The following is a 27,490-nucleotide window of genomic DNA, read 5'->3' on the forward strand; positions in this document are numbered from 1 at the left end:
TATATTAAAAAAAATCCTCAGTTTAGGCCGATACGTATTCTTCTACATATATTTGGTAAACAAATCACAATAAGCATATATTGATTGGTTTGCGCAAAAGTTATAGCATCTACAAAATAGGGGATGGTTTTATCGTATTTTAATTTTTTTACTAGAAATGGCAGCGATCTGCAATTTTTATTGTGACCGTTATATTGCGATGAACATATCGGATACTTTTGACAGACACATTTTTGAGACCATTCACATTAATACAGCGATTAGTGCTATAAAACTGCACTAATTACTGTATACATGTGACTGGCAGGGAAGGGGTTAATACTAGGGGGCGCTGAAGGGGTTAATATGTTCCCTAGTGTGTGATTCTAACTGTAGGGGGAAGGGACTCACAAGGGGAGGAGACTGATGTGTGTTCCTCTGTACTGGAAACACACACATCAGTCTCCTCACCTGACAGGACCATGGATCTGTGTGTTTACATCTTTGTGTCCTGCCGTGATTGCGAGGAATCGCGGGTGCCCAGTGGACATCGCGGCCGCGTGGCGCGCCTACTGTGTCCCGCGTAATGCCGGTGGCATGTGCGCGCCACCTAGACGGCCGGGAAGCCCAGGACATCATATGACGTCCACCCAGGATGGGAGATCCCATCTGTGGATGTCATATGACTATGGGTGGTAGGGAAGTGGTTAACACACCTGCTCCCCATTCACACCTGAGACCTTGTAACACTAACAAGTCACATGACACTGGGGAGGGAAAATGGCTAATTGGGCCCAATTTGGACATTTTCACTTGGGGGTGTACTCACTTTTGTTGCCAGCAGTTTAGACATTAATGGTTGTGTTTTGAGTTATTTGAGGGCACAGCAAACTTACACTGTTATACAAGCTGTACACTCACTACCTTACACTGTAGCAAAGTGTAATTTCTTCAGTGTTGTCACATGAAAAGGTATAATAAAATATTTCCAAAAATGTGAGGGGTGTACTCACTTACATGAGATACTGTATACAATATTGATATGTATATATATCTTTTTTTTTGCCTTTATTGGGTAGCGCAAAGTAGGGGGTTGTTTTTTATACATCATCATAGTTATGTAATAATATATTTTATAATTTTTATAATTTTCATTGATGTTTTTTATGTTTCATGACATGTAAAAAAAAAATTGTTTATATACACTGTGATAGTTTTATTGGGTGTACGTTATCGAGTGAGTTAAACTTGCATGTATTGCAAGATGTAGCAAGCTATGTTTGTGTGTGAGGCCTCGTACACACGACCGATAAACTCGACGGGCGAAACACATCGTTTTGCTCGTCGAGTTCCTTGTGAAGCCGTCGAGAAACTCGACAAGCCAATTTTCTCCATTCCCGTCAAGGAAATAGAGAACATGCTTTCTTTTTGGTTCGTCGAGTTTCTCGACAGTTTCCTCGACGAAAATGTACACATGACCGGTTTCCTCTGCAAAAAAATATCTCCCAGCAAGTTTCTTGCTGGTTTTTGCCGAGAAACTCGGTCGTGTGTACGAGGCCTCACAGTGTGCCTTTCATGTTTATGACCTTGTGTGGCTGCCTACATATATATATATATATAGCAAAGCAGAGGCTGTCATTTGGAATTAGGTTTTGTGTTTAATGGAGTTAAACCATTTTAAAAGGGTGTAAAATAAAAAAATTGGGGCATTTTTTTGGTGTTATTTATGTTATGTTTAAGTTATAGTTAATCCTGTTGTTGAGGTGGTAGTTTAGCGGTCATGTATGCAAAGTTTAAAAAAATGATCATGCCATCATTTTTTCATTCTGTCATGGTTGGTAGAGTGCTCATAAATATAAGTCTTCTTAATACCATAGAAAGTAATCAGAGCACACACCATACATTGGCAGAACTTCATATTATATCAAAACAATCATAAGTTATATGGCGTGCATACTGATTTCTTTCTATGATATTTATGATTATGTCTCGGAAAAACACCTGATTATAGATGCTTTGCTAAAATCTCTTCTTAAGCCTCGTACACACGCTCGGTTTTCTCGGCAAGAAAGCTCTGCCAGCGGTTTTCTTGCTGGTTCTTGCCGAGTAAACCGAGCGTGTGTACGAGAAGAGATTTTAGGAAAGCATCTATAATCAGGTGTTTTTCTGAGACATAATCATAAATATCATAGAAAGAAATCAGTATGCACGCCATATAACTTATGATTGTTTTGTATACCGAGCGTGTGTATGAGGCTTTCAGGTTTCTCGTCAAGAAAACTGCCTTAAATCTTAACGAGAATAATAGAGAACCTGCTCTCTATTTTCTCGTCGTAATTCTCGGCAGTGTTTTCTTGCAGAGAAACCCGAAAGTGTGTATACTTACCTGTTGCCGTGGAAACCTGCGCATGCTCAAAATGACTTTGACGCATGCGCTGTAGCTTCCTAGGCATAGGTAGGGTGCAGCAAGATGGTGGCGACGGCATCGAATGTGACAGGCGCATGCTTGTCGTACGCGATGACGTCACCGCGTTCTTGCCTACCAAAAGAACCACGGTTCTTTTGAAAAGAGTGTCTGTACACTCGGGCGGCAAGAGATTCTTGCCAAGAATCTCGTCAGGAAAAACTACGTTTTTTTTTCCTGACGAGATTCTGGCCCGTGTTTACAGGGCTTTAGTGTATGGGCATTCTTCCTCTGTCTCTCTAATAGTGAGATTCTCCCAATCCATCCATTTCTTGCCAGATAGATAGGCAAGCTTATGTCTATGGGCAGCTGTTGATTTCTTCACCCAAAAGTTTTCAAAAAGGCTAGAAAACCATGGTTTACCCTAAGTTGAACCATTCCTGGTAAAGCTTGCACCTTCCTTCCCCCATTTCACAAATATTTCATTCATGGCTGAGGCTAGGCTAAAAGAAGTTGAGCTAGGGTATGTGATGTTCTGCAGCACCCCCATCATTTATTGTGACTAGTTTATCTAAAGCCAGTGTTTTTTTTTTTTTTTTGTATAGCATGTTGAGGGGTAGGTACACAAGCAAAGGAAAGAGAGCGCCATCTGAGTGCAGTATGCAAGTATTTAATGGCAACAAAAGAATATACACACTCACAGTGTAAATATGAGAAGGACAGCGTGGTAGAGACACTGAGGGAGGAGCACGCATACTCCGAACATGCGCACCACCCCAGCTCCATCTTACATCCACGTTACACATGGAAGTAATGCGGCGGTGCTCCTCTGCATGTACCCATGGACTAGGAAGTGCTGGGAGCCACCAGCACAGCCATGACCATCCGTGATCGGCCTGACACCACCACAGGCCGCAGCGCATCCTCCCTTCAGAGTGTATGGCTCCCAGCACTTCCTAGTCCATGGGTACATGCAGAGGAGCACCGCCACATCACTTCCATGTTTAACGTGGATGTAGGCGGGGGTGGTGCGCATGTTCGGAGTATGCATGCTCCTTCCTCAGTGTCTCCACCATGCCGACCTTCTCATATTTACACTCTGAGTGTGTATATTCTTTTGTTGCCATTAAAAAAATTGCATACTGCACTCAGATGGCGTTGCTCTCTTTTCCTTGCTTGTGTATCTACAGAGTATCCTTCCAGCTCTTTCCTGCAGTTTATCCTAAAGACTGTCCATTAGAGACTTTTAGAGACCTACAGTTGTGCTTTGTTTATTACAGTGCATCCCTACTCCTCCTACAGCCTCTGTGCGCCAATATTATTTTTGTCTTTTACTTGTTGAGGGGTAGGACATGTCTTATTGCTGTCTGTGACCCTTTTGGAGAGGTTCCCTCATTCTATTTGTCATGGGAGTATTGTCACAGTGACTGAAAGTTAGGAAAATCCCAAATTGTGAGCAGTTACCAAACATGAATATGGGGGAATCTTCAAATGTGGACACTTGCTTTGGTGACAACTGTTTTACGAAGGAAGTTCCCTCATTTTGAAAATTCCCTACTGCATTCAAAATGGCAAAAATTAGCTCATATACTGTATACTTAAAGCGGTGGTTCCCCCTTAAAAACAACTTTTTTTTATTCCACTGGCCCCCCACATTACAATCGAATTAAGGCTATTATTTTTTTTTTGCTGCTGTACATACCTTGATACAGCATCTTCACCCGTGCATCCGGGTTGCGAGTCCCGCGGGAGTGGGCGTTCCTCACATGTGTTTGATTGACGTTTTTCGGAAAAACGAGCTCCCCCCTGTCGCGTAAGCCGCGTCACGGTTGGCGAAAGGAGCCGAACGGCGAGTCGGCGCTATACTGCGCATGCGCATCGCCGTTCGGCTCCTTTCGCCAATCGTGATGCGGCTTACGCGACGGGGGGAGAGCTAGTTTTTGGGAAAAACGTCAATCAAACACATGTGAGGAACGCCCACTCCCGCGGGACTCGCAACCCGGATGCACGGGTGAAGATGCTGTATCAAGGTATGTACAGCAGCAAAAAAAAAATAATAGCCTTAATTCGATTGTAATGTGGGGGGCCAGTGGAATAAAAAAAAGTTGTTTTTAAGGGGGAACCACCGCTTTAACATTCCTGCACAAACACGTTTTTTTCATTCTTCAGTGCAGGTATAAGAAATTCATTTCTGAATGTGAATAAAAAGACAAAAGTTATTGATTGTCATGGCAACTGTCTGTTTTTTTTGTAAAGTAAATCAGGTAACGAGGCCTTGAGGAGAACTGATAGTCATGTCACTGAAAGATGTTTTTATCTCCTAGAAAAACTTAAGTCTCTTGTATACTATGTAGTGTACATTTCCGATGTTAATGTTATATTTTACATATTTATGTTATATTACACAATGCTAAATTTGCATTTGGTTCTTTTATTTGTCAGCGAGAAACTTGATGCGCATTGCAGCTTGTACTTATAATTAAACTGCAGTAAAACTAGGACTGAGCTCATGCACATCATGATCATTGTTAAAGAGTGTGTGTACATTATGGGGGCACAAGTCACAATAATTTTATATAATTTGGAAATGTAATTATTAGTAGTTACAATAGGCTGAATATGTTTTTCTCTTTTTATTTTAGTGTCCGAGGAGTATGAAGCCAGAGAAACTATTACTGAAAAAATGATAGAAGAAAAACAGTAAATATATTTTTATATTTTATATTTCAACTTCAAATTTGAATATTTGAGTTTAGCCTCGTTCATATAGGCAATGATACCCATATAGCATGAATGAGCCTTTTTTTAGCTATTTGTAACTTCCAGGTGCTGCATGTAGGCTGCACAGACACAGACACTTGTTTCAATATGACAGGCATGCAGGTGTGGGTGAGCAGCCCTGAACACAGACAGTGTGCATTCGGGACCACTCACCTGCACCCACAAACCTGTGACATTGGGACGAGCAACTGTGTCGCCGCACATCCTAATAGACTTAGTGCTGGTTCACACAGGAGCAACCCGACTTACAGCACGACTTCAGTGTGACTTTAGTGCGACTTGGAGCAACTTACAACGCGACTTGAAGTTGCCTCCAGGACAGGCGACTTTGCCAGTGGCCAATCAAACAATAATCAGCTCTGTGGGAGGGGTTTGCCTGAGACAAATATTTTCTCTTCCTGTAAAGTTGCTTCAGTTAAGACAGTGATCCGACTTTGGAGGCAACTTCCATTGAAATCAATTGGTACAAGTTGTCTACAAGTTGCCTTGAAGTAGTACAGGAACCTTTTCTGAAGTCGGAACGACTTCAGTAGTGTATGAAGAGAGGAAATGGATAGCCGCACTCCAATAACCAAAAAGGTTGTCTTTTTATTCAAACGAACAGCAAATACATCACTTCACAAGGTCACAGCAAAGGAACAGGGGAACAGTCGACGCGTTTCGCACTGAGCTAATGCTTAATCATGGCTAGCCATGATTAAGCACTAGCTCAGTGCAAAACGCGTCGGCTGTTCCCCTGTTCCTTTGCTGTGACCTTGTGAAGTGATGCATTTGCTGTTCGTTTAAATAAAAAGACAACCTTTTTGGTTATTGGAGTGCGGCTATCCATTTCCTCTCTTCGTATCTCATGCATGGTCAGTGCATTGCCAGCACCCACGGTATCCTGAGTCAGTCTACTCTACATAGCGACCCACCTGGAGCGGTGATCCTCTTTTTTCTCAACTTCAGTAGAGTACATTAAGACGGCTCTCATTCACTTCAATAGAATTTCTCATGACGCGCGACTTGGGACGACACAAGTCGGAACCCACGTCGCTGTAGTGTGAACCGACACTTAGGGCCAGTTCACGCCAGACGCAGTTTCGTTCATTTCCGTGTGCATTTTTTCTGAACAAAATGCATGCACAATGTTTTCCGTAGATTTCAATGGCTCTAGTTGGCTCTAGTTGGCTCTAGTTGGCTCTAGTTCACACAAGGCAGTCAGTTTCCGGTCAGTTTCTGCACCTGAAACTGACCGGAAACTGACTGCATGGTGTGAACAAGAGCCAACTAGAGCCATTGGAATACATGGAAAACACTGTGCATGCATTTTTAGGGTCAGTTCACACCAGACGCAGTTCCATACAGTTTTGTGTGCATTTTTCTGCGCTAAAAACTGGACCCTTTAATAGGCTGCCTGAACGCAGCACCTGGAAATGACAGAAACTGCAAAAAGCAGCCTGTTCATGTTATACAGACATCATCACCTTTGGGAATGTGGCCTTAGATGTATGCTATCAGTTGTTAATATGCAAGACTTTTTTGAAACAGCGTGCTAAGATAAAAACATGGCTATCGCAAATCATAGGTTTCTATGATTCGATTTTCAATCTTCAGCACCGAATGGAATCTAACAGCATAATAAAGAGTTGAACATGTTTTTATGCCTGTCAGTCTCATGTGCACAATGCAAAAAGTTTAATCTAAGAATTGTAAAAACATTTTTGTGTATGAGGATAACATTTAGGCTCATTAGATAAAAAAATTCTGCATCCTGCTAAGTAGCATGTCAGTGGGGGTTATTTATGAAAGGCATATCCACTTTGCACTACAAGTGCAAACTACAAGTGCAAATTCCACTTGAAATTGCAGTGAAAGTGCACTTAGAAGTGCAGTCACTGTAAATCTGAGGGGTTATTCTGAAATGAGGGGAAGCTCTGCTAATTTTATTATCCAATCATGTGCAAGCTAAAATGCTGTTTTTTATTTTCTTTGCATGTCCCCCTCTGATCTTCCAAGTGCACTTTCGGTGCAATTTCAAGTGCACTTTGCACTTGTAGTACAAAGTGGATTTGCCTTTCGTAAATAACCCCCCCAATGTGTTACTATCACAATGCTTGATTTAACAATATGTAAAATTAGATGGTTTGAACCTCTCTTTAAAACATTTATTTGCATTGCCACCAAAGTGACCTAGTGATGTAAAACTTCAAGTCATAGACCTGGAAATAATGTAGAACTACTCTTAGGCCTCGTACACAAAACCGAGGAACTTGTCGTAAATGAAACATTGTTTTCCTCGACGAGTTCCTTGTCAGGCTTGTCGAGAATCTTGTCAAGCTTTCTTTGCGTACACACTGTCAAGAAAAAATCTCGTCGTTCTCAAACGCGGTGACGTACAACACGTACGACGGCACTATAAAGGGAAAATTTGATTCCACTGGCGTCACCCTTGGGGCTGCTTTTACTAATCTCATGTTACCGCGTGTTAAGTAAAAGTTTTGTAAGAGATGATTTGCGCTTTTCAGTCTGTTAAAGCGTGACAAATGTGCTATCTCTATTACGAACGCTACTTTTACCAAAGGTGCGCTCCCGTCTCATACTTTATTCTGAGCATGCGCGGGTTTCTTAGCATACACACGAACGTGTTTCTCATTGTAAACCAGTCCGACGAGGAACACGACGAGGAAATTGAGACTCCCAGACGAGGAAAAGGAGAACTTGTTCTCTTTTTTGCTCGTCGAGATCCATGACAGTTTTCTTGATGAAAAACATACACACGACTGTTTTCCTCGGCAAAAAAGCTCTGCCACCTAGTTTCTTGATGGATTCTGTCGAGGAAAACGGTCGTGTGTACGAGGCCTGAGAGTACTAGGGTAAGGACTTCTGATCTATTACAGACTTTTCTAAGCTGCACACTTGTTCCAGATCCATGACTTACAAAGTGAACCCAATGGGGTTGATTTACTAAAAGCAAATAGCCTGTGCACTGCAAGTGCACCGCAAGTGAAGTTGCTCTAGATCTGAGGGCAACATGCAAGGAAAATAAAATTCCCTTATTTCAGAGCTTCCTCTCAGATCTAAAGCATTTGCACTTGTATTGCACAGTATATAGTAAATCAACCTCATTGGGTCAGCATAACAACCAGGCAAGTAGCATTTTCAGAGGGAATGCAGCATTACGATTCCCATGTTTCTGTAATTGCATGTTTACTTTAAATAGTATTGTTTATGTTGCCTTATATACAGATACATGCTAAAGGATAATTTACAGACCTGTTTATGATATACACTATATAAAATATGAAATGGCAACTAACTAAAAAAGGTCATTTCAAATCTTGTTTTCATAGCAATGTTTAGTAAAAATTTAAATTATGTAATTACTAAACATAGCCAAATAAAAATACATTGAACTTGGAAAAATTATTAATAGGGTCCCTCTAATCCGAAGTGCACCTGTTTTCTAGAGTCACAACTCTGATGGTGGTATGTAAAATAAAGTGTGGCCAAATTATTGTTTTATAGATGCACATTTATATGGGTCCAACACAGAACATAATATATTAGACAATGAGATACCAGTGAATAAGAACAGCTTTAGTTACTTACCTAACTGAACATCTTTTTGCAGATACACAGAGGAGCAGAAGATGGAGATAGAGGTGTCTGCTCCTGCTGAAACAGGAGAAGGAGTGGCACCCTTCTTCATTCGAAAACTAACTATTCAGAAGTTGGTCGAGGGAGGCCGTGTTATATTTGAATGTCAGATTGGAGGCAACCCCAAGCCACACATTTACTGGAAAAAGGCTGGTGTTCCTCTAAGCACTGGATACAGGTAATTAAATACAGGTCAAGTAATTGATTTTTTTAATGAAGTACTGTACATTTGTAGAGACAGGAGCACATATATGTTGTAAGACCCTGTAGGCCCAATACAGGTCTATTCCCATGTGGGCTATTTTCATGCCCCTCATCTACACATTTGTTGTAAACAAATTTCAATATTTTTTCATGCCTTTTTCCAGTATACTTTTATCCTTCTTGTATTTCTACTTATGGTAGCTTTCACTTGATTTCTTGGAATATATTTCCTTTACCTGATGGGTTATTTGAGGTTTCTGTTAGTTAATTCTCTATCTCTGCAAAATGATTGGCATTCGTGGGGTACTTGAGTGCATCCATGTTATGAACCACTACGTACTTATTACAAATCTCTAGTTCAATCACATTTTTATAGAAGCTAGACAGGGCCTCCATTAGAATTGATGTTGTTTTGTACTACATACATGACAGGGCTGATCTCTTCCACCCAGCTATCCAGTGATAAGGATTAGCAGAAAGTTAAAGTGTCAAGATACAATTCTGTGTTTTTATTGCACAGTTGTTTTTGGCTTGTGCATGATTTGATAAACCTTTCTGTGTGATCAATGTAAGGGTGGGTATCTGTGTCAGGGGTAAATGGACAGTTTAAATTACCAAAACATCCATGCAGACATCTGCTCAAACAACAGGAGGTGACCCCAATACATTTCAAGCCCAGCTAAGTCAATCAGGAGCGAAGACTGGAGAAAAATACTGGACAGCCGCACTTCCACGAAATTCTTAAAATGTTGCCTTTAATAGTAAAAAATGGAAACAGCACTACAAATCACAGCAGACAGTGGGGTGGATAGCTGACGCGCTTCGCACTGGGGTATCAGCGCTTAGTCATAGCTAAAAGTTTTTAGTGCTGTTTCCATTTTTTACTATTAAAGGCAACATTTTAAGAATTTCGTGGAAGTGCGGCTGTCCAGTCTTTTTCTCCAGTCTTTGCTCCGTGCATTGCCTGCACCCACGCTTCTGAGAGGACACTGATTGCTGAGTGCACTCATCTGGAGCGGCAGTTTCCTTTTTCTCTAAGTCAATCAGGAGGTTGATAAGAGGTATCCAGAGCTCAACTTAATTACGTGAGAACAGGAAGAACCCCCACTTCATTTAAAGACCTGCTAAAAAAATCAGGGGTACACAGAAGGTAAACTCTGATCAGCCAATCACAGGAAGACCTGAAGGTGACCCTACTACATATCCAGAGCCTAAGCCTAGGGGCCCTTCTCCATCACTCTAGGGGAACACTCTCATCCCTGAATGGGGTTGCTCCACTCTGCTAATCCCAGCTGCCCTCCACCACTCATTGAGGCAATGCAAACTGATGGGCAAAAAGCGGTAGACAGGGCAAGCATGGGTATGATGAATGGCAACCCTGACTAATCAGAACCCAAGGCTCCCTCCTAAACCAACTCCCTCTGCCTACAGCATAGCAAAACAATGACAAGATTGATTGGCTAATGAAGGAGTATGTCACTGGAGAGGTGGAGAGGGCCAGCAAATTAGGTGGACATGCAACATTCCCTTGAATGGTTGACAACATTTGAAAAGGGGCACGTAGGGCATGACAAAAAAATGGGAGCGGTCATTGATTTATGGTATATTGCTCATAGATTTGCACCTTTCCCCTATACTTTGGTATGTGTTGGACAAACTTATGGCTCTGAAAGTATATTAAAGAGAATGCACCTATTACCAGGCCATATGAATCATACTGTTTTAAGGGCAAAGCATGCGTACATATGTACATATAGTAATAGTCAGTACCAGGACAGGTTCGTCCAGTGCCCAGGGCAAGGATGCAGAACTGTGCCCCCTTCACCCACTGCTAATGCATTACACAGAATGGGTGTACCGCCCTGCACCAATTTGCTGCCCCCTTTGCTCTGGCTGCCCATGGTTGGCATAGAGTGTGCACTGCACATGCGTGGTCAGTCGCTTGCTTTCTAGCAATTAAAAGGTAGTTGCACATGCACACTGAGTTTTTCGTGTCAGCTGTGGGTGGATGGGGTGGAAAGTGAGCATGGTACAGTGTACCAGCAGATCTAAATGGCTTATTTGGGGGCACCCCCTTTCTACCACTACCCCATGGACAGCTGCCTGTCTTGCCCACCCCTTGTCCCGGCCCCGGTAATTGTAAAAGCAGCTGTGCATAATAAAAATTACTATATAATCAATTAAACAAAGTATCAGGTACTGATTTCAGCTGCATAATTATAACAGCATAAATTATGTAAAATTAATAACAAGGTGACAAAAAAATCGATTGGAAATAAAGCTGCCCTAATTTGAAAAATGTAACATGAAATGCATGTTCCTTAATAACACAAGATCAACAAGAACACCACTTATTTATAACATCAGACCCCTGAGCTAATGCCTTAGCATTGAACTTTATGCCTAGTGATGGCAGAGGGTGGCAAAGAAGGGACCCTAGTATACCATGAATTACAGACTAACTCAGAGCAGCAAGAAAGGTCCCTGCAGAGTGCTCTCCACAGAACTGGTGCAAAATAATAGGGCAATTCTAATGAGCAACAGCCTGAAGGACATAGCATACCAAGCTATGGGAATACTGCAGTGCTCTGCGGTGTGCTGAATGTACAAAATCCTTGAGCTATCATGCATAATCCGGGACTCTAGGAACATATGCCCTTGGAAGTCTGACAGCTGCAGTGAACGTGCCTAAATGAGCCCTGCCCACCCTGTGCCTTTACAGTATTACACCGTATGGGACTTACAGCTGTAGCCAGGTCCCCTGCTGATCCTATGGGGCCCATATCTGGTATGAGAGGGCTGCCTGTACTCCCTTATTGGTGGCCCTTAAAGTAGATATTGCACTTCAAAAATCTAATTCACAGATTCATCTACAGAGATTGAAGATATATAAAAAAAAATAAAAAATCATGGATAGCTTAATCTCTTTAGCATTGCAGTTTGCTACATTACATTTTTTTTATATACATCATTTGGTTCCAAATACTTTGTTGTTTTATAAACTGATATATGTGTAATTGATAACCTATCTATATTTTTTCTTTGCAGATATAAGGTGTCCCATAACAAGGATACCGGAGAATGCAAACTTGAGATTTCTATGACTTTTGCTGATGATGCTGGAGATTACAGCATTGTTATCCGAAATAAATACGGAGAAGCTACTGAGACCACAAGTCTTTTGGAGGAAGGTAAACAAAAATACAGATAACAAACTTAGCAAACATAAAATGGTTTGTAAAAATGGCTAACTGATATGGATTATATTTGAATATTTCTAATAACAGCTGAATATGACCATTACATGAGGATGCACGAAGAGCCAACTCCATTTGTACCTGAACCCAAAGTAGCTGAAGCCGCACCAACTTTGTATCGGTCAGAGTATGATAAGGAATATGAGAAGGAACAAGCCCTTATCAGAAGGAAGATGGCCAAGGATACTACTTTAGTTAAGACTACAATTCATGAGGTAAATAACATGTCATTTGGAAAACATGCACCACCTTTGCTTATGTTATCAGGGGTAATTAGGGACACAATATTAAAAGGCTACAAATAATCTTGTAGTTTTACTAAAATTGTAGCTATATTTAAGCATCATTTATACAGTGTGCTTATTTGATATCCATGACCTTTTGTAGGAATATCAGCTGACTGCATTTGAAGAGAAACTCATCAGAGAAATTGAATACAGAATCATTAGGATTACCTTGGAGGAATTACTTGAAGAAGATGGGGAGGAAATGATTGTCGATGTTCAGGAATCTGAAATAATTGAGTCAAGATTTGACATAAGTCTTAAGAGTTACCAGATTCTTGAAGGAATGGGAGTCACGTTCCACTGTAAAATGTCTGGATACCCATTACCAAAGGTAAGCAAAAGGCAGCATTTTTATTCACATATATGTTGTCTTTTTTATTGATCTCAACTCAGTTCAGTTTCCAGCCCTTCCCCATCCTAAAGGTGCCAGTAGAATAAAACAAAATATTTTGCCTGGTAGACAGCAAATACCAAACATTTTCTATTTTCATGCTCTTTTCCTTTGGTTTTATCTGGTAATTCTGTCAGTAGCACACTTGTGGTCCTAGAATGATGACACTTGTTCACTATACTGTACTTTACAGTATTGTACTGTACTACACCATACAGGACATCATGAAAAAGATGCATGGAACACTAACCTTCTCCTATTGTATATTACAAATTGGGCTGTGGTTCAGTAGTCTTAAAGGTGATTGTAAGTACACTCGGTCATGTGCGCTCGATCAGCTGAATAAAGAGAGAGTAGGTAATAAGAACGCTCTTTCACATCAATTTAATATGGAGGGGGTACATTTGTGGCCCAAGGACAGTTAAAGTGTTCTTAGATAAGTTGACTGTGGATGGCTGCCAGCTCGTGACAGGCTGGAAGTAACTCTGTGGAAGGCAAAGACGGAGAGCAGCACCATCTAAGTGCAGCTTTATTAAGACATTTTATTTCATAAAAGACAATTGGTAACTCACAAGATGTATGAGATGTCAGCATATTAATATATATTATCCCACATGCTCTGACATCTCATACATCTTGTAAATTACCAATTGTATCCGCCCCTTTCCCCTGATTGGCTGAATGACTTTTTTATTGACAGTCGCGGGAGCCAATGGCGCCGCTGCTGTGTTATGAATTCATTCATAACAGTTTTGTTTACATTGTGATCATAATCCAGATGACCGCACTCCAAGAAAATATCTTTATTGAAGAAAAAGTCCATACAATCAGAATAAAAATGTACAGCAGTTAACATGTTTCACCCCACTCTTACTGGTGCTTAGTCATAGCTGCATAACAAATGAACAACAGTGATATATATATATACAGATCAAAAATACAGTGGAACCTCGGATTGCGAGTAACGTGGTTAACGAGCATTTTGCAATACAGTTGCAAAACTAGCAGGATTCAGGCCAAAGCGGTGTGCAGCACCATGTTTGGCCTGAGGTGGGGGAGCCAAGCGGAGCCAAACAGGCACGGTTTAGGAGATATCCCCCATGTCTGCATGTGCCAAAGTCATCAGCACATGCGCACTGGGGCAAACTCAAGCAATGGCACCTACGTGCCGTTGCTTCAGTCTTCGTGCCATTACCTGCGGCTCCCGCGTGCAAGCGCAGGAGTGATGTCAACGCGGGTCCGGCCAATCAGATCGCCGGAGCCACGATATCCGAAAGTAACCGGAGGGGGAGACGTGAACCGCTGCGGGGGCTTTGAGTGGAGGTAAGTAATATTTAATGAGCTAGTATGCTATGCATACTAGCTCATTATGCCTTTGTCTTGCAGGGTGTTTTTTTTTTGAGGAGGGTTTAACTTCCTCTTTAACATACCCAAATAACACTGCTTTGAGTGAAAAAAATAACTTCTTGCTATAAATAAATAAATTGCTCTTTAGTGTAACTTAACCTGCCTAGCAGTATTCCCGAGTCTGGCTCTGGGTGAGTTTTACATACCAAAATGAGAAACCCGAGCCAGACTCGGGAACGTATTGCAGGATACAGGGGAAGTTACTTACCTTGTCCCTGGATCCTGCCATGTGTCCCTGCTGTGTGTGCGAGCTGTCATCTCGCTCGATTCACACACTGGCCGAGTGCCTCTGAGCTCCGTTCCCGAGCAGCGTGACGCACAGGGGCGGAGTTCGGTGCCCAATTTAAAACACAGTATAGATACAGTATACTGTAATCCTACAAACATCTACCAAATTTAGTGATTTGGTAGATGTACAATGAGATAAAAGAATCACAAGGCACAACCAAAAAGAAAACAAGGCACAACCAGTATTAAACATTTATGTACAGTATGTAAGGAGCAAATAGTGCTAACCCCTTGTACATGTACAGTTACAGATTATACATAGAAATAAGGTGTTTGAACTACTAACATACAGTCGGGGTTATTTACGAAAGGCTAATCCACTTTGCACTTCAAGTGCAAACTACAAGTGCAAAGTCCACTTGGAAGTGCAGTCGCTGTAGATCTGAGGGGGACATGCAAAGAAAATAAAAAAACAGCATTTTAGCTTGCACGTGATTGGATGATAAATTAAGCAGAGCTTCCCCTCATTTCAGATCTCCCCCTCAGATTTACTGTAGTTTGCATTTGTAGTGCAAAGTGGATTTGCCTTTCGTAAATAACCTCCATTGGTACAATTATTTACATTAAAATAATAACTTTAATGTGTACCTCTAAAAATGTCAATAAAACGTTATTTTCCCCTTAAATCTGATTGTGCAACTGCTTTATCTTATTCTGTAAACTTTAGTGACAACATACATTTTCAGATTAATGTCTTTATCAAATGCATCAGATCTCCTGTCATTAATGCCAGTTATAATTTACATCAGACTTCACTTTCAAATGAAGAGATTTCATTATAGCTGTTCTACAAAAAACATCTCTTGATATTGATATTGTGTATCTCACACAGATTTACTGAGAATATTGTGTAATGTCAATTTTGCAGATTACATGGTACAAAGACGGGAAACGCATTAAGCAAGGAGGCCGCTACCAGATGGAAACCTTGCAAGATGGCAGGGCTAGTCTGCGCATCTCCTTTTTGTCTACTGAAGATGAGGGTATTTACACTGCTTTGTCCAGCAATGTTAAAGGGAACGCCATATGCTCAGGAAAACTGTATGTGGAGCCTTCTGCACCAACTGGAGTTTCATCTTACATGCCAACTCCAGAGGCTGTTAAAAGAATACGGTAAATAATATTCACAATTAACCTATATGATTGTTATGGAATGCTAAAGGATTGTATTCTCAGGTAGCAGAATTATTATGCATAATAGATATAGCTACATAGAACTATTACACTACAACATTTTCCTTTTATACATTCTAGGGTCTGTATGGAAGGAATGCACACCAATAATACTGTAGATTAAAAAAAGAATATCCTGGGCATAGAATATAATGGTCATTGTTTTTTTTAATCAGATACTTTTTTTTTATTAAGTTTTTGACATACAAAACATACTTGGTAGGAAAAATCATTTTTCTTTAAAATACAATTCAAAATATTACATGTTATATTGCACTACAGGTTTCACGTGTATTCAGGAACACATACATAACCCTTCAGCACCTCTGTATTCTTCAGCACTATATTGGGTACATTATGTCTAAGAACCTCGAGTGTACCCTTCATACGTATTTTCCATTCCTCGCCTTTTTCTCTACTTTTTCTCTACCTTCCTTCCACTACCCTTCAAACCTATTTTGTTCTACGCAGGCCTAGTGGCCGCTGCAGCTCTATCTTCAGGGGTTCTACTTTGCATCAGCGGCAGTGGTGCCAGCCCTGGAGTATTCAGCCAGGGATCCCATATTTTCTCAATGGGCATTGTTGATAATAAATGCAAAACAGCAATGCAAACATTAATCATCCAAACATAATATTGATATACTCAACCCAAATGAAGTACACAACACAAGAACACTGCCAAAACCACTTCAGAAATAACATTGAATACTCAACATTCAAAACATTTGGCCGTCAATAATCATAAAACAATGAATACTGTTACTATTCATCTATTTCCAGAATTATAGTACAACTTAGCAATATAACAAGACTACAAACAACAAATACTAATATAATTGTTACTCCATAGAAGGGCCCTTTCATATTGACGTTTAGTCTGGATCCTTCTGTCAGTTTTCCAGACGGATCCAGACTGAACCACAATGTATGTGAGTGGACGGGTGGATGTAAACACATCCATTTACATCTGCCTATATTTGTTTCTGTTCAGGTAGTTTTTTTTTTAAATGGAACAAGGCTGCATCCTTTTCTGTTTAGATAGATCTGAATGGATGTAAACAGATGGCTTCCATTTATTTCCATTCCATTTATGTATGTTTTTAGGATATAACTATTTTATGTTCATACTTTTGTCACCTATAATTGGTTTATGAAACAACTAAAAAAAGGGATGCAACAACTGATGTAAACGGAACTGAACAGAATTAAAGTGCAAACTGAACCAAATCAACGATGGCTGTTTAAACTGATGTAATTAAAATCCATATTCATCAGTTTTCTCTTAGCACAACATGTGGCTGAACTTATGATGATGATGATGATGATGATGATGATGTGAAAGGTTCTAAACAGTCTCTGACTGTGTTTCTAAGATTTAAGGCCCATTGACATGGGTGGATTCTTTTCCGATCATAAGGGGATCTGAAAGCTGATCCCCTGCTGATCGGATCAGAGGGGGGCAGATGACACATCCATGTCCACTCAGTTTCTTCAGAGCAGACATGGACATACCCTACTCTGCTGTATGGGCAGCCAGGTGTAAAGCTGTCCATTTACATCCAGCTGCCTCCAATTCTATTTGCCTGGAGGTACCCAAAGGTAGACAGGTGTAAACAGACACAAGCCTGTTTACATCTGCCTGACTAAAGTAATGCATGGACCTTCTGACCAGGTCCACCTGAAAAACTGGTAGGCAGATCTGATCGGAAAGGGGCCATAGTCTTTTTTTTAAAAAAATATAATACACATGGATTGATTTACTAAAGGTAAACAGGCTGTTCACTTTGTGAGAGAACTTTCACTTTGCAGTAAAAATGTTGTTTAGCTTAGTGAATGTGGTTAAAATTAATTTGGCAAAGAATACTCAATCACGTGGAAGGAAAATAAAAATAAACATTATATTTGTTTGCACATGATTTGATGATGAAAGTCAGCAGAGCTTCATCTCATTTTCTAAGCTAAGGTAAAAATCCCTTACAAATTGAAAATTCCTTTGCAAAGTGAACAGAGTGTTTGTATAGTAAACCAACCCCATAGTTTATCTTGCACACATCATGCATTTTTACAAAGTTGCCCGACGTAATTCTTTCTCATATGTGAAGTATAACAAGATCCTGGCAGCCCTTTGGCACTTATTTTGTGACACTTGAGCCCCCTGCAAACATTAGTTTGTGTTTCCCCTTTTTGGATGCTTTTAAGACTGGCTTCTTGTAGTTAAATGATTTGTTTTATTTGTTTCACACTATCCTTTTTTTTTCTGTGCTTTCTATCCCTTTTTATTTTTTCCCTCACATGTTTTATAATGCATCTTGCCAAGAAAAATATCAAATGTGGCATATTTATACAACGGGGGAGATTTACTAACACTGGAGCATTCAGAATCTGATGCAGCTGTCCATGGTACCCAATCAGCTTCTAACTTCAGCTTGTTCAGTTAAGCTTTGACAATAAAACCCAGAAGCTGATTGGTTTCTATGCATAGCTGCACCAGATTTTGCACTTTCCAGTTTTAGTAAATCGACCCAGTCTCCAACAACCTTTTAGCATGTCTATTGTTTCTACCATCCCATGTCACATGTCTGAAGTATCTGACAGCTTTCTGTACATTACATTCAATGAAAATTACTTGGTGATATCAGGAGCCACACTTGATCTCCACTGAACTAGATAGAAGTTTTCTGTTATTTTCTTTGACTTAGTATAATTAATAGTACCTTGACATAAATTACTGTTGTGTAGAGTCTATTACCTTTTCCTGCAGTTGTGAGATGATGTATACCTGGTTAGTACTAATTCCTTTATTCTGACCTATGTCTGAATGTTTGCTATCCATATACCACTGTATTACTTGCACAAACAATAGTTCTAGTTTAGATATAATACAGATGAATAAATATCGATTTCTAACACTTACATCAAATAGGTCTGTATCTCCACGTTCACCAAGCCGCTCCCCTGGACGCTCTCCTGCACGCTCGCCTGCTCGCCGATTGGAGGAAACTGATGAGTCCCAGTTGGAGAGATTATATAAGCCAGTCTTTGTGATGAAACCTGCCTCCTTCAAATGTGCTGAAGGACAAACTGCAAGATTTGACCTGAAAGTTGTTGGAAGACCAATGCCAGAAACATTTTGGTTCCACAATGGTAAATAATATATCCTGGAATTATGGCAAAGTCAACATTTAAGAATTTAACCCCTGTCTGCCTAAGCCTTTTTCTGACACTTGTAGCTTACAAGTTAAAATAAGCTAAAATAAGTATTTTTTACTAGAAAATTACTTAGAACCCCCAAACATTATATATATATATATATATATATATATATATATATATATATATATATATATATATATATATATATATATATATATATATATATATATATATATATATATATATATATATATATTTATTTATCAGAAACCCTAGAGAATAAAATGGCAATCATTGCAATATTTTATGTCACACTGTATTTGCACAGCAGTCTTTCAAATGCAATTTTTTTTAAAGAAATACACTTTCATTAGTTACAAAAAAAAACAGTAAGTTAGCCCAATATATTTGTATAATGTAAAAGATGATGTTACGGCAAGTAAATAGATAACTAACATGTCATATTTTAAAATGAAGCACGCTCGTGGAATGGCAACAAACTACAGTACTTAAAGATCTCCATAGGCAACACTTTAAAATGTTTTAATGGTCACTAGTTTACAGTTACAGAGAAGGTCTAGTGCTAGAATTATTGCTCTTGCTCTAATGATTGTGGCATCACCTCACATGTGTGGTTTGAACACTGTTTACATTTGCGTTCACTTCTGCGCTTGAGCACGGAGGGATATGGCGCTTACATTTTTATTTTGTTTATTTATTTTTTATTTTATTTTACACTGTCCCCTTAAAAAAAATTGATCACTTTTGACCAACTGTAAACATCCATTGTGACAGAAAGGCCCCGTACACACCATAGAATCTATCCGCAGATAAATCCCATCAAATGGGTTTCAGCGGATAGATTCTATGGTGTGTACACTCCGGCGGATATTTATCCGCGGATAAATCTCCCCTGGGATGGATTTTCAGCAGATGAATATTTGCTGACATGCTCAACAAATCCATCTGCTGAAGTTCCTCCCAACGGATGGATCCGCTCGTCTGTACAGACTCACCAGATCCATCCATCCAAAGGGATTCCCCGCATGCGTCGTAATGATTTGACGCATGCGTGGAATTCCTTATATGACAGCGTCGCGCCCGTCGCCGCGTCATAATAGCGGCGACGGCACGACACATCATCGCCAGAGGATTTCAGCGCGGATTTCAATGCGATGGTGTGTACACGCCATCGCATAGAAATCTGCTGAAATCCTCGAGAGGATTTATCCGCGGATACGGTCCGCTGGACCGTATCTGCGGATAAATCCTCTCGTGTGTATGGGGCCTAATAGTCAGTGACAGGTACTCATTTTTGTAGAGATACCCCATCAAAGCCAATTGCGGCATTGTTTGGGTCTCCGGCCAATGGAAGTTCCAGCTGGTGGCCCCCCCTGGCAGGAGGGGGGGCGTCCCCACCCACTGCTTGTGATAACAATTGAGCGGCTGCTTAGCCGTTATCATAAGAAAGCCAACCGTCAGCTCTATAAACGGTACTGGGGTGATGCGTGCAGCTGAATGCATCACCCCGGTACAACCCCTTCAAGCAGAAGGCTGCATTACTAGCATTAAGCATGAAGGGGTTATCTTTAGTGTTTAACCATGCAAGTCCTGACACCTTAAATTCCTCTAAGCCTTTAAACTCTCAGAACTTCCTCTGGCTTTTGTCTGAAGTTTGTACCAAAAAACAATGTGGTCTATCCTAACATTTATCGTCTTTTGTTCTTGACAAATAGGGCATTTATTTTAAGTCAGGTTTAGATAAATAGCAGCATTTAGTAACTAACTCAGCTCAAGATATTCTCCTCAAAATAATCTTCAAAGTGACAGCATATTATCAATAGAGTCTCTAATCTGCAAGGATATCACATAATATTTATTATTATTAGTTAAACACAAAGTGCCCGGATAATAATTATATTCTGTATATAATGGAGGTGGTATTGAAAGAAATCCTGAAATGTACTAATTATTTTGCTTTGACTATTTTAGGTCAGCAAATAATCAACGACTATACACATAAAATTGTTATAAAGGAAGATGGAACTCAATCCCTTATTGTAGTCCCAGCATTGCCAACCGATTCTGGAGAATGGACAGTCATTGCTCAAAACAGAGCTGGAAAAACTTCAGTCTCCATGACATTGACTGTAGATGGTAAGATTATTTCTGAACTGTAAATGACATTAATTTTATGATAAAGAGATTGCTAAAGTCTAATACAAAATGTATTTTTCTCTGCAGCAAAGGAACACTTGCAAAGACCACAGTTTGTGGAGAAACTGAAGAATATGAGTGTAAAAGAAGGCTCTAAACTGGAAATGTCAGTAAAAGCTGTTGGTAACCCCAACCCAGATATTGTGTGGCTGAAAAACAGTGACATTGTTGCTCCTCACAAATTTCCTAATATAAAGTAAGTACAAAAATCATATGCTTTATTGATCAATATAATATACAGTATATTGACCTTTATACTATAGAGAACACGAATGAATGATTTGTTTAACATGAACTCTCTTTTACTCATTACAGAATTGAAGGAGCTAAAGGACAAGCAGCACTTAAGATTGAATCTACAGTCGCACGGGATGCTGCATGGTATACTGCCACTGCCATTAACAAAGCTGGACGTGATACTACTAGATGCAAAGTCAATGTAGAAGTTGAGTTTGCCGAACCTGAACCTGAAAGAAAGCTAATCATTCCTAAGGGCACCTACAAAGCTAAGGAGATTGCAGCACCAGAGCTAGAGCCACTTCATCTACGTTATGGCCAAGAACAGTGGGAAGAAGGAGATCTGTATGACAAAGAAAAGCAACAGAAACCATTCTTTAAGAAAAAGCTGACTTCAGTAAGGCTAAAACGTTTTGGACCATCACACTTTGAATGCCGTCTTACACCAATTGGAGACCCAACTATGGTGGTTGAATGGCTCCATGATGGCAAGCCATTGGCGGCTGCCAACAGGCTTCGTATGGTGAATGAATTTGGATACTGTAGTCTTGATTTTGAGGTAGCCTACCCTAGAGACAGTGGTGTTATTACATGTAGGGCAACTAACAAATATGGAACAGACCACACCTCTGCAACTTTAATTGTAAAAGATGAGAAGAGTCTTGTTGAAGAGTCTCAGTTGCCAGAAGGCAGGCGAGGTATGCAGAGAATTGAAGAGATGGAAAGGCTAGCCCATGAAGGTGCACTTGCAGGAGTCACAGAAGATGTAAAGGAAAAACAAAAACCAGAAATTGTTTTGACCCCTGAACCCGCAAGAGTTTATGAAGGAGAAATTGCACGTTTCCGTTGCCGTGTTACTGGATACCCTCAACCAAAAGTAAACTGGTACCTTAATGGACAGCTAATCCGTAAAAGCAAAAGATTCAGACTCCGCTATGATGGCATATACTACATTGAAATTGTTGACTGTAAATCCTATGATTCTGGGGAGGTAAAGGTCACAGCTGAAAACCCTGAAGGCGTTACTGAACATATTGTGAAACTAGAAATTCAACAGAAAGAAGATTTCAGATCAGTTCTTAGGAGAACACATGAGCCAAAAGTTGCTCCTCCTGCAACTGAGGCAGGAAAACTTCCATTTGAAGTTAAAAAAGCGACTGAACCAGGGTCAAAAGAATTTATAAAACTTAAAAGGTCCGAAAGAGTTACCCATGATAAGGTATCCGAAGAATCAGAAGAACTGCGCAGTAAATTTAAGCGTAGAACCGAAGAAGGGTACTATGAAGCTATTACCGCAGTTGAACAGAAATCTCGCAGGAAAGATGAAGCATATGAAGACATGCTTAAAAAGACAAAAGATGACCTTCTTCATTTTGCTAAAGAACTAACTGAGGAAGAAAAGAAAGCCCTTGAAGCTGAAGGCAAAATCACTATTCCAACTTTCAAACCAGACAGAATTGAGCTTTCCCCAAGTATGGAAGCACCTAAGATTTTTGAGAGAATTCAAAGTCAAACAGTTGCCCAAGGTGGAGAAGCTCATTTTCGTGTTCGGGTTGTGGGAAAACCAGACCCAGAATGCCAGTGGTTTAGAAATGGTGTCAAAGTTGAAAGGTCTGATCGTATCTACTGGTACTGGCCAGAAGATAATGTGTGTGAACTAGTCATTAGAGATGTTGTGGCTGAAGACTCTGCAAGTATCATGGTGAAGGCCATCAATGTAGCTGGAGAAACCTCAAGCCATGCATTTTTGCTAGTACAAGGTAAGATTTATCTAAGTGTTAATTATATTATTAACATTATAGTTTAGAGTCTGGTCTGTGGTATGACATCTTTTTTCTACCTAAAGGTAAACTGTTGGTAACGTTCACACAAGACTTACAAGATCTGACAGCAAAAGAAAAAGACACTATGGCCACCTTTGAGTGTGAAACATCAGAGCCATTTATAAAAGTGAAATGGTACAAGAATGGCGTGGAGATTCACTCTGGTGATAAGTACAGAATGCATTCTGACAGGAAGGCCCACTTCCTTTCTGTTCTCACAATTGATATGTCAGATACTGAGGATTACAGCTGTGTCCTTAAAGAAGATGAATCTGTGAGAACAACTGCCAAACTTTTAGTTGAAGGTAAGAAAAAACATTATTTTAATCTAACTAAACTGCTTAAAGAAATTGATAACATAGGATGCTTTTAAGCCATGAAATTGAACATGTGTCCTTGTACTGCAGGTACCCCTGTTGAGTTTACCAGAGAGCTTGAAGACATTGAAGTTTCAGAAACACAAACCGGAGAACTGGAATGCATTGTTTCTCTTGAAGACACAGAGGGTAAATGGTATCATGGTGATACTGAGATAAAGTCCGATAGCAAATATGTGATTACCTCCCGCAGGGGGCGCCATGTTCTTACTGTTAAAGATGTTACAAAGGAAGATCAAGGAGAATATAGCTTTGTGGTTGCTGGGAAGAAGACTTCTGCACAGCTCAAAGTCAAACGTAAGTAGTTTGCGTTACAGATTTAAGTACTTTTTATTGCCATAGATGCCAACTAGTTCTAATGGTTCTTTTTCTTATGCATAGCTCGTCCTATATCAATTCTGCAAGGACTGTCAGACCAGAAAGTTTGTGAAGGTGACATTGCTCAGCTTGAGGTCAAACTGTCCCTTGAAAATGCAGAAGGCGTCTGGCTTAAAGATGGAGAGGAGATCAACCCTAGTGATCGCATCCATATTGTAATTGACAAACAGTCTCAAATGTTACTTATTGAAGATGCTACTGCTGATGATGTTGGAAAATATACTTTCACAGTCCCAGATCATGATCTTTCCACATCTGGGCGGCTGTCTGTTTACAGTAAGTATACAAGTCCAAAGGAAATATTACTATGTATCCCTTCTTTTACTGACTGTTGTCTTTCCCTTTAAAGGTGTTGAGATTGTCATCCCTCTGAAAGATGTTCATGCCATCGAAGGAACAAAGGCTGTACTTGAATGTAAAGTTTCAGTTCCTGATATGACCTCCTCTAAATGGTCTATAAATGATCTTCCAGTCAAACCTGATGATCGTGTGCAAGTTATTGCCAAAGGAGCCAAGCAACGACTTGTATTCTCAAGAGTCCATGCTTCTGATGAAGGACAAGTCAAACTTATAATTGGAAAAGTAGAAACTAGCTGCAACCTTACTGTGGAAAGTAAGTCTTTTTGTGGACAAGTGAAATAATAAATTAATTATCAAAATTTACTGGAAATCCCATACACATTTCAACTTCATAAAATCATACTCCTACTAAGCGAGTATTTAACCACCAGTTAAAATCAGTATTTTTTGCTAGAAAATTACTTAGAGCCTACAAACATATATATATATTTTTTTTTACCAGAGACCCTAGAGAATAAAATGGCGGTTGTTGCAATATTTTATGTCACACTGTATTTGTGCAGCTGTCTTTCAAACGCATTTTTTACAAAAAAATCCACTTTAATTAATTAAAAAAAAACAGTAAATTTAGCCCAATTTTTTTATATAATGTGAAAGATTATGTTACGCATAGTAAATAGATACCTAAGATGTCATGCTTTAAAATTGTGCAGACTCGTGTAATGGTGACAAACTATGTTCCTTAAAATTTTCCATAGGACGACGCTCTAAACATTTTTAATGGTTACCTGTTTAGTGTTACAGAGGAGGTCTTGCACTAGAATTATTGCACTTGCTTCAACAATGGCGGAGATACCTCACATGTGTGGTTTGCACACTGTTTATATTTGCAGGCTATTTTTACGAGCTATTTATTTGTAACCACAATAAAAAGCATAGAGGTACTCACATTTAACATAATAAAAGCATGCACAAAGTAAACGAGCACCGAGCTCGCGGCCAGACGTCACTTCCGGGTTCCGTCTATCCAAGATTGGGTGTTCTTTATTGTGGTTACAAATAAATAGCTTCAACCTACTACACTATAGAGGTTTCTTCCTTTGTGAATTTTTCCATACATCCCCGGTCTATTTACCTGAGTGGATCTGCACTGACTGACCTAGCCCTAGGAGATGGGATGTTAGAGGAAGCAGATATCAGGCTATAGATACACCGGGACCCCCTGGATAGGAATGTGGAGAGGACCCTCCTCCTTGAGCGATCATCTAGCCCTTACACTCTGACACGCTGATTACCTTACAACAGTACACCTACAGGTGTTTTACACACCAAAGATTTCATTCACTGAAGTCACTGAAGATTTCATTCCATTGAAGTCTCAACATCACTTATTGATGCTACACAGCACCTTATTATTACATTTGCACTTTATGTCCTCTGTAGGAATTGTTTATTGCTCCATTATTTTGCACCATTTGCACTTTATTTTACTATATGGACTTTTATTGATTTAATCAGTCTATTTATATTTTTTAGATGTTTTGCAATCTCAGTCATGGACTTTTAACATACTTCATCTATTTATTTATATTTGATATATATATGTTAGTGTGATTCTGTAGCACTTATTATTTATTTAGGAGCGCAACACCAAACATAGATTTTTTACTAATAGGCAGTAACAGACACTCTTTATAGAGGGATCTGGGGTCTATAAGACCCCAAACCCCTCCTCTGCGCTTTAAAGTATTCAAAATGCCAATATTTAACATTAACATTAGATTTTTGAAAACTGGTGCCTTTAGGGTGCCAGTAAACCATAAGTGATGTCACGATGACGCTTCCGGGTTATTACATCCGAGACCTGATCGAAGATCTCTGAGCAACTGGCAGACGAGCCAGCTGGTGGCTCGGGCCTCCCGGTGGGATGGGAGAGCCCGGGCAACCTGCGAAAGGCAGCAGGAGGGGGGATTATCCCCTCCCACCACTTGTAATAACAGCCAGGTGGCTGCTTAGCCACATTGGTTGTTATCACAAGAAAGCAGACCATCAGCTCTAACAAACAGTGCCGGGGTGATGTCTGCAGCTGCAGGCTTCACTCCGGTACAGCCACTTGAAGCCAAATGATGCACAGGTTTGTGATCTGGCAGCAAGTGGTTAAAGCATGGCAAACAAGTGTTACCCATAGTAATGACACTAAGTCCCTATTTTGTTCTAATAAATTCCAGAATGTCACATTTTGTGCTTTTTGAATAGAAAGTAATACATTAACACTGCTCTTTATTTTCGTTAAGAAATTACCATTATCAGAGGACTGAGTGACCAAACATGCACTGAGACACAAAATGTCACAATGGAAGTTGAGCTGTCCCATTCTGGAATTGATGCCTTGTGGCTTTTCAAAGATGAAGAACTCAAACCAAGCCCCAAATACAAGATTGAGTCCAAGGGCAAGATTTACACTCTGACAATTACAGACATGATGAAGGATGAAGAAGGCCAATATACCTTCTTTGCTGGAGAACAGCAAACTAGTGGGAAACTTACTGTTTCAGGTATTGACAGAATTCTAGAACTATAGGTCAATGCAGTATATATATTCACTTAACCTCAGAGTTGAGTTACTTTTTTCTCTTCCTTATTGCTTCTATAGGTGGAGCTATAAGCAAGCCACTCGTGGATCTCACAGTAGCTGAATCTCAGAAAGCTGTTTTTGAGTGTGAGGTGGCTAACCCAGACTCTAAAGGACAATGGCTGAGAGAAGGAAAGCCAATAAGTTTTACTGACAGCATCAAAAGTGAATCTAAAGGCAGAAAAAGACAGCTTATAATTCCTATTAGCAAGCTTGAAGATATAGGTGAATATACCTACCAAGTAGCAACCTCAAAGACTTCTGCAAAGTTGAAGGTTGAGGGTAAGTATCGAAATTGTTCATTGTTTTGTTATTTTTATGATTTCATTCCCATGCAAATTTTCAGGAAAATATTTTATTAGATTATTAGGTCAGTATTGATTAACTAATTAATCTTTCCAAGTTTATATATTTTTTGAATTCCTTATTTCACTTTTAAATATCAAAACAAAATGAAACAGAAAATAGGAAAGTAATAAAGGTATAAAGTGTTATCATGTATTTAGTGAAGCAAAACATATACAAAAATGTCTACAAAATATTAAAACAAATAGGGTAAAACT

At 39.8% G+C, this 27,490-nt stretch overlaps 1 protein-coding gene across 1 annotated transcript in view; it reads left to right on the top strand.

Annotated features, from left to right (window-relative positions):
* The window catches only part of TTN (titin), a 326,833-nt gene that overhangs the window by 40,867 nt on the left and 258,476 nt on the right, over positions 1-27,490 (top strand). The window contains 16 exon segments of the mRNA XM_040358499.1: positions 5,026-5,083; positions 8,778-8,981; positions 12,056-12,198; positions 12,295-12,479; positions 12,652-12,882; positions 15,506-15,750; positions 18,734-18,954; positions 20,956-21,120; positions 21,208-21,376; positions 21,496-23,177; positions 23,264-23,545; positions 23,648-23,914; positions 23,999-24,271; positions 24,345-24,608; positions 26,590-26,850; positions 26,949-27,209. Coding sequence (XP_040214433.1) covers positions 5,026-5,083; positions 8,778-8,981; positions 12,056-12,198; positions 12,295-12,479; positions 12,652-12,882; positions 15,506-15,750; positions 18,734-18,954; positions 20,956-21,120; positions 21,208-21,376; positions 21,496-23,177; positions 23,264-23,545; positions 23,648-23,914; positions 23,999-24,271; positions 24,345-24,608; positions 26,590-26,850; positions 26,949-27,209 — 4,911 coding nt within the window.

This window comes from Rana temporaria, chromosome 6, assembly GCF_905171775.1.
Source record: "Rana temporaria chromosome 6, aRanTem1.1, whole genome shotgun sequence".
Taxonomy (NCBI): domain Eukaryota; kingdom Metazoa; phylum Chordata; class Amphibia; order Anura; family Ranidae; genus Rana; species Rana temporaria.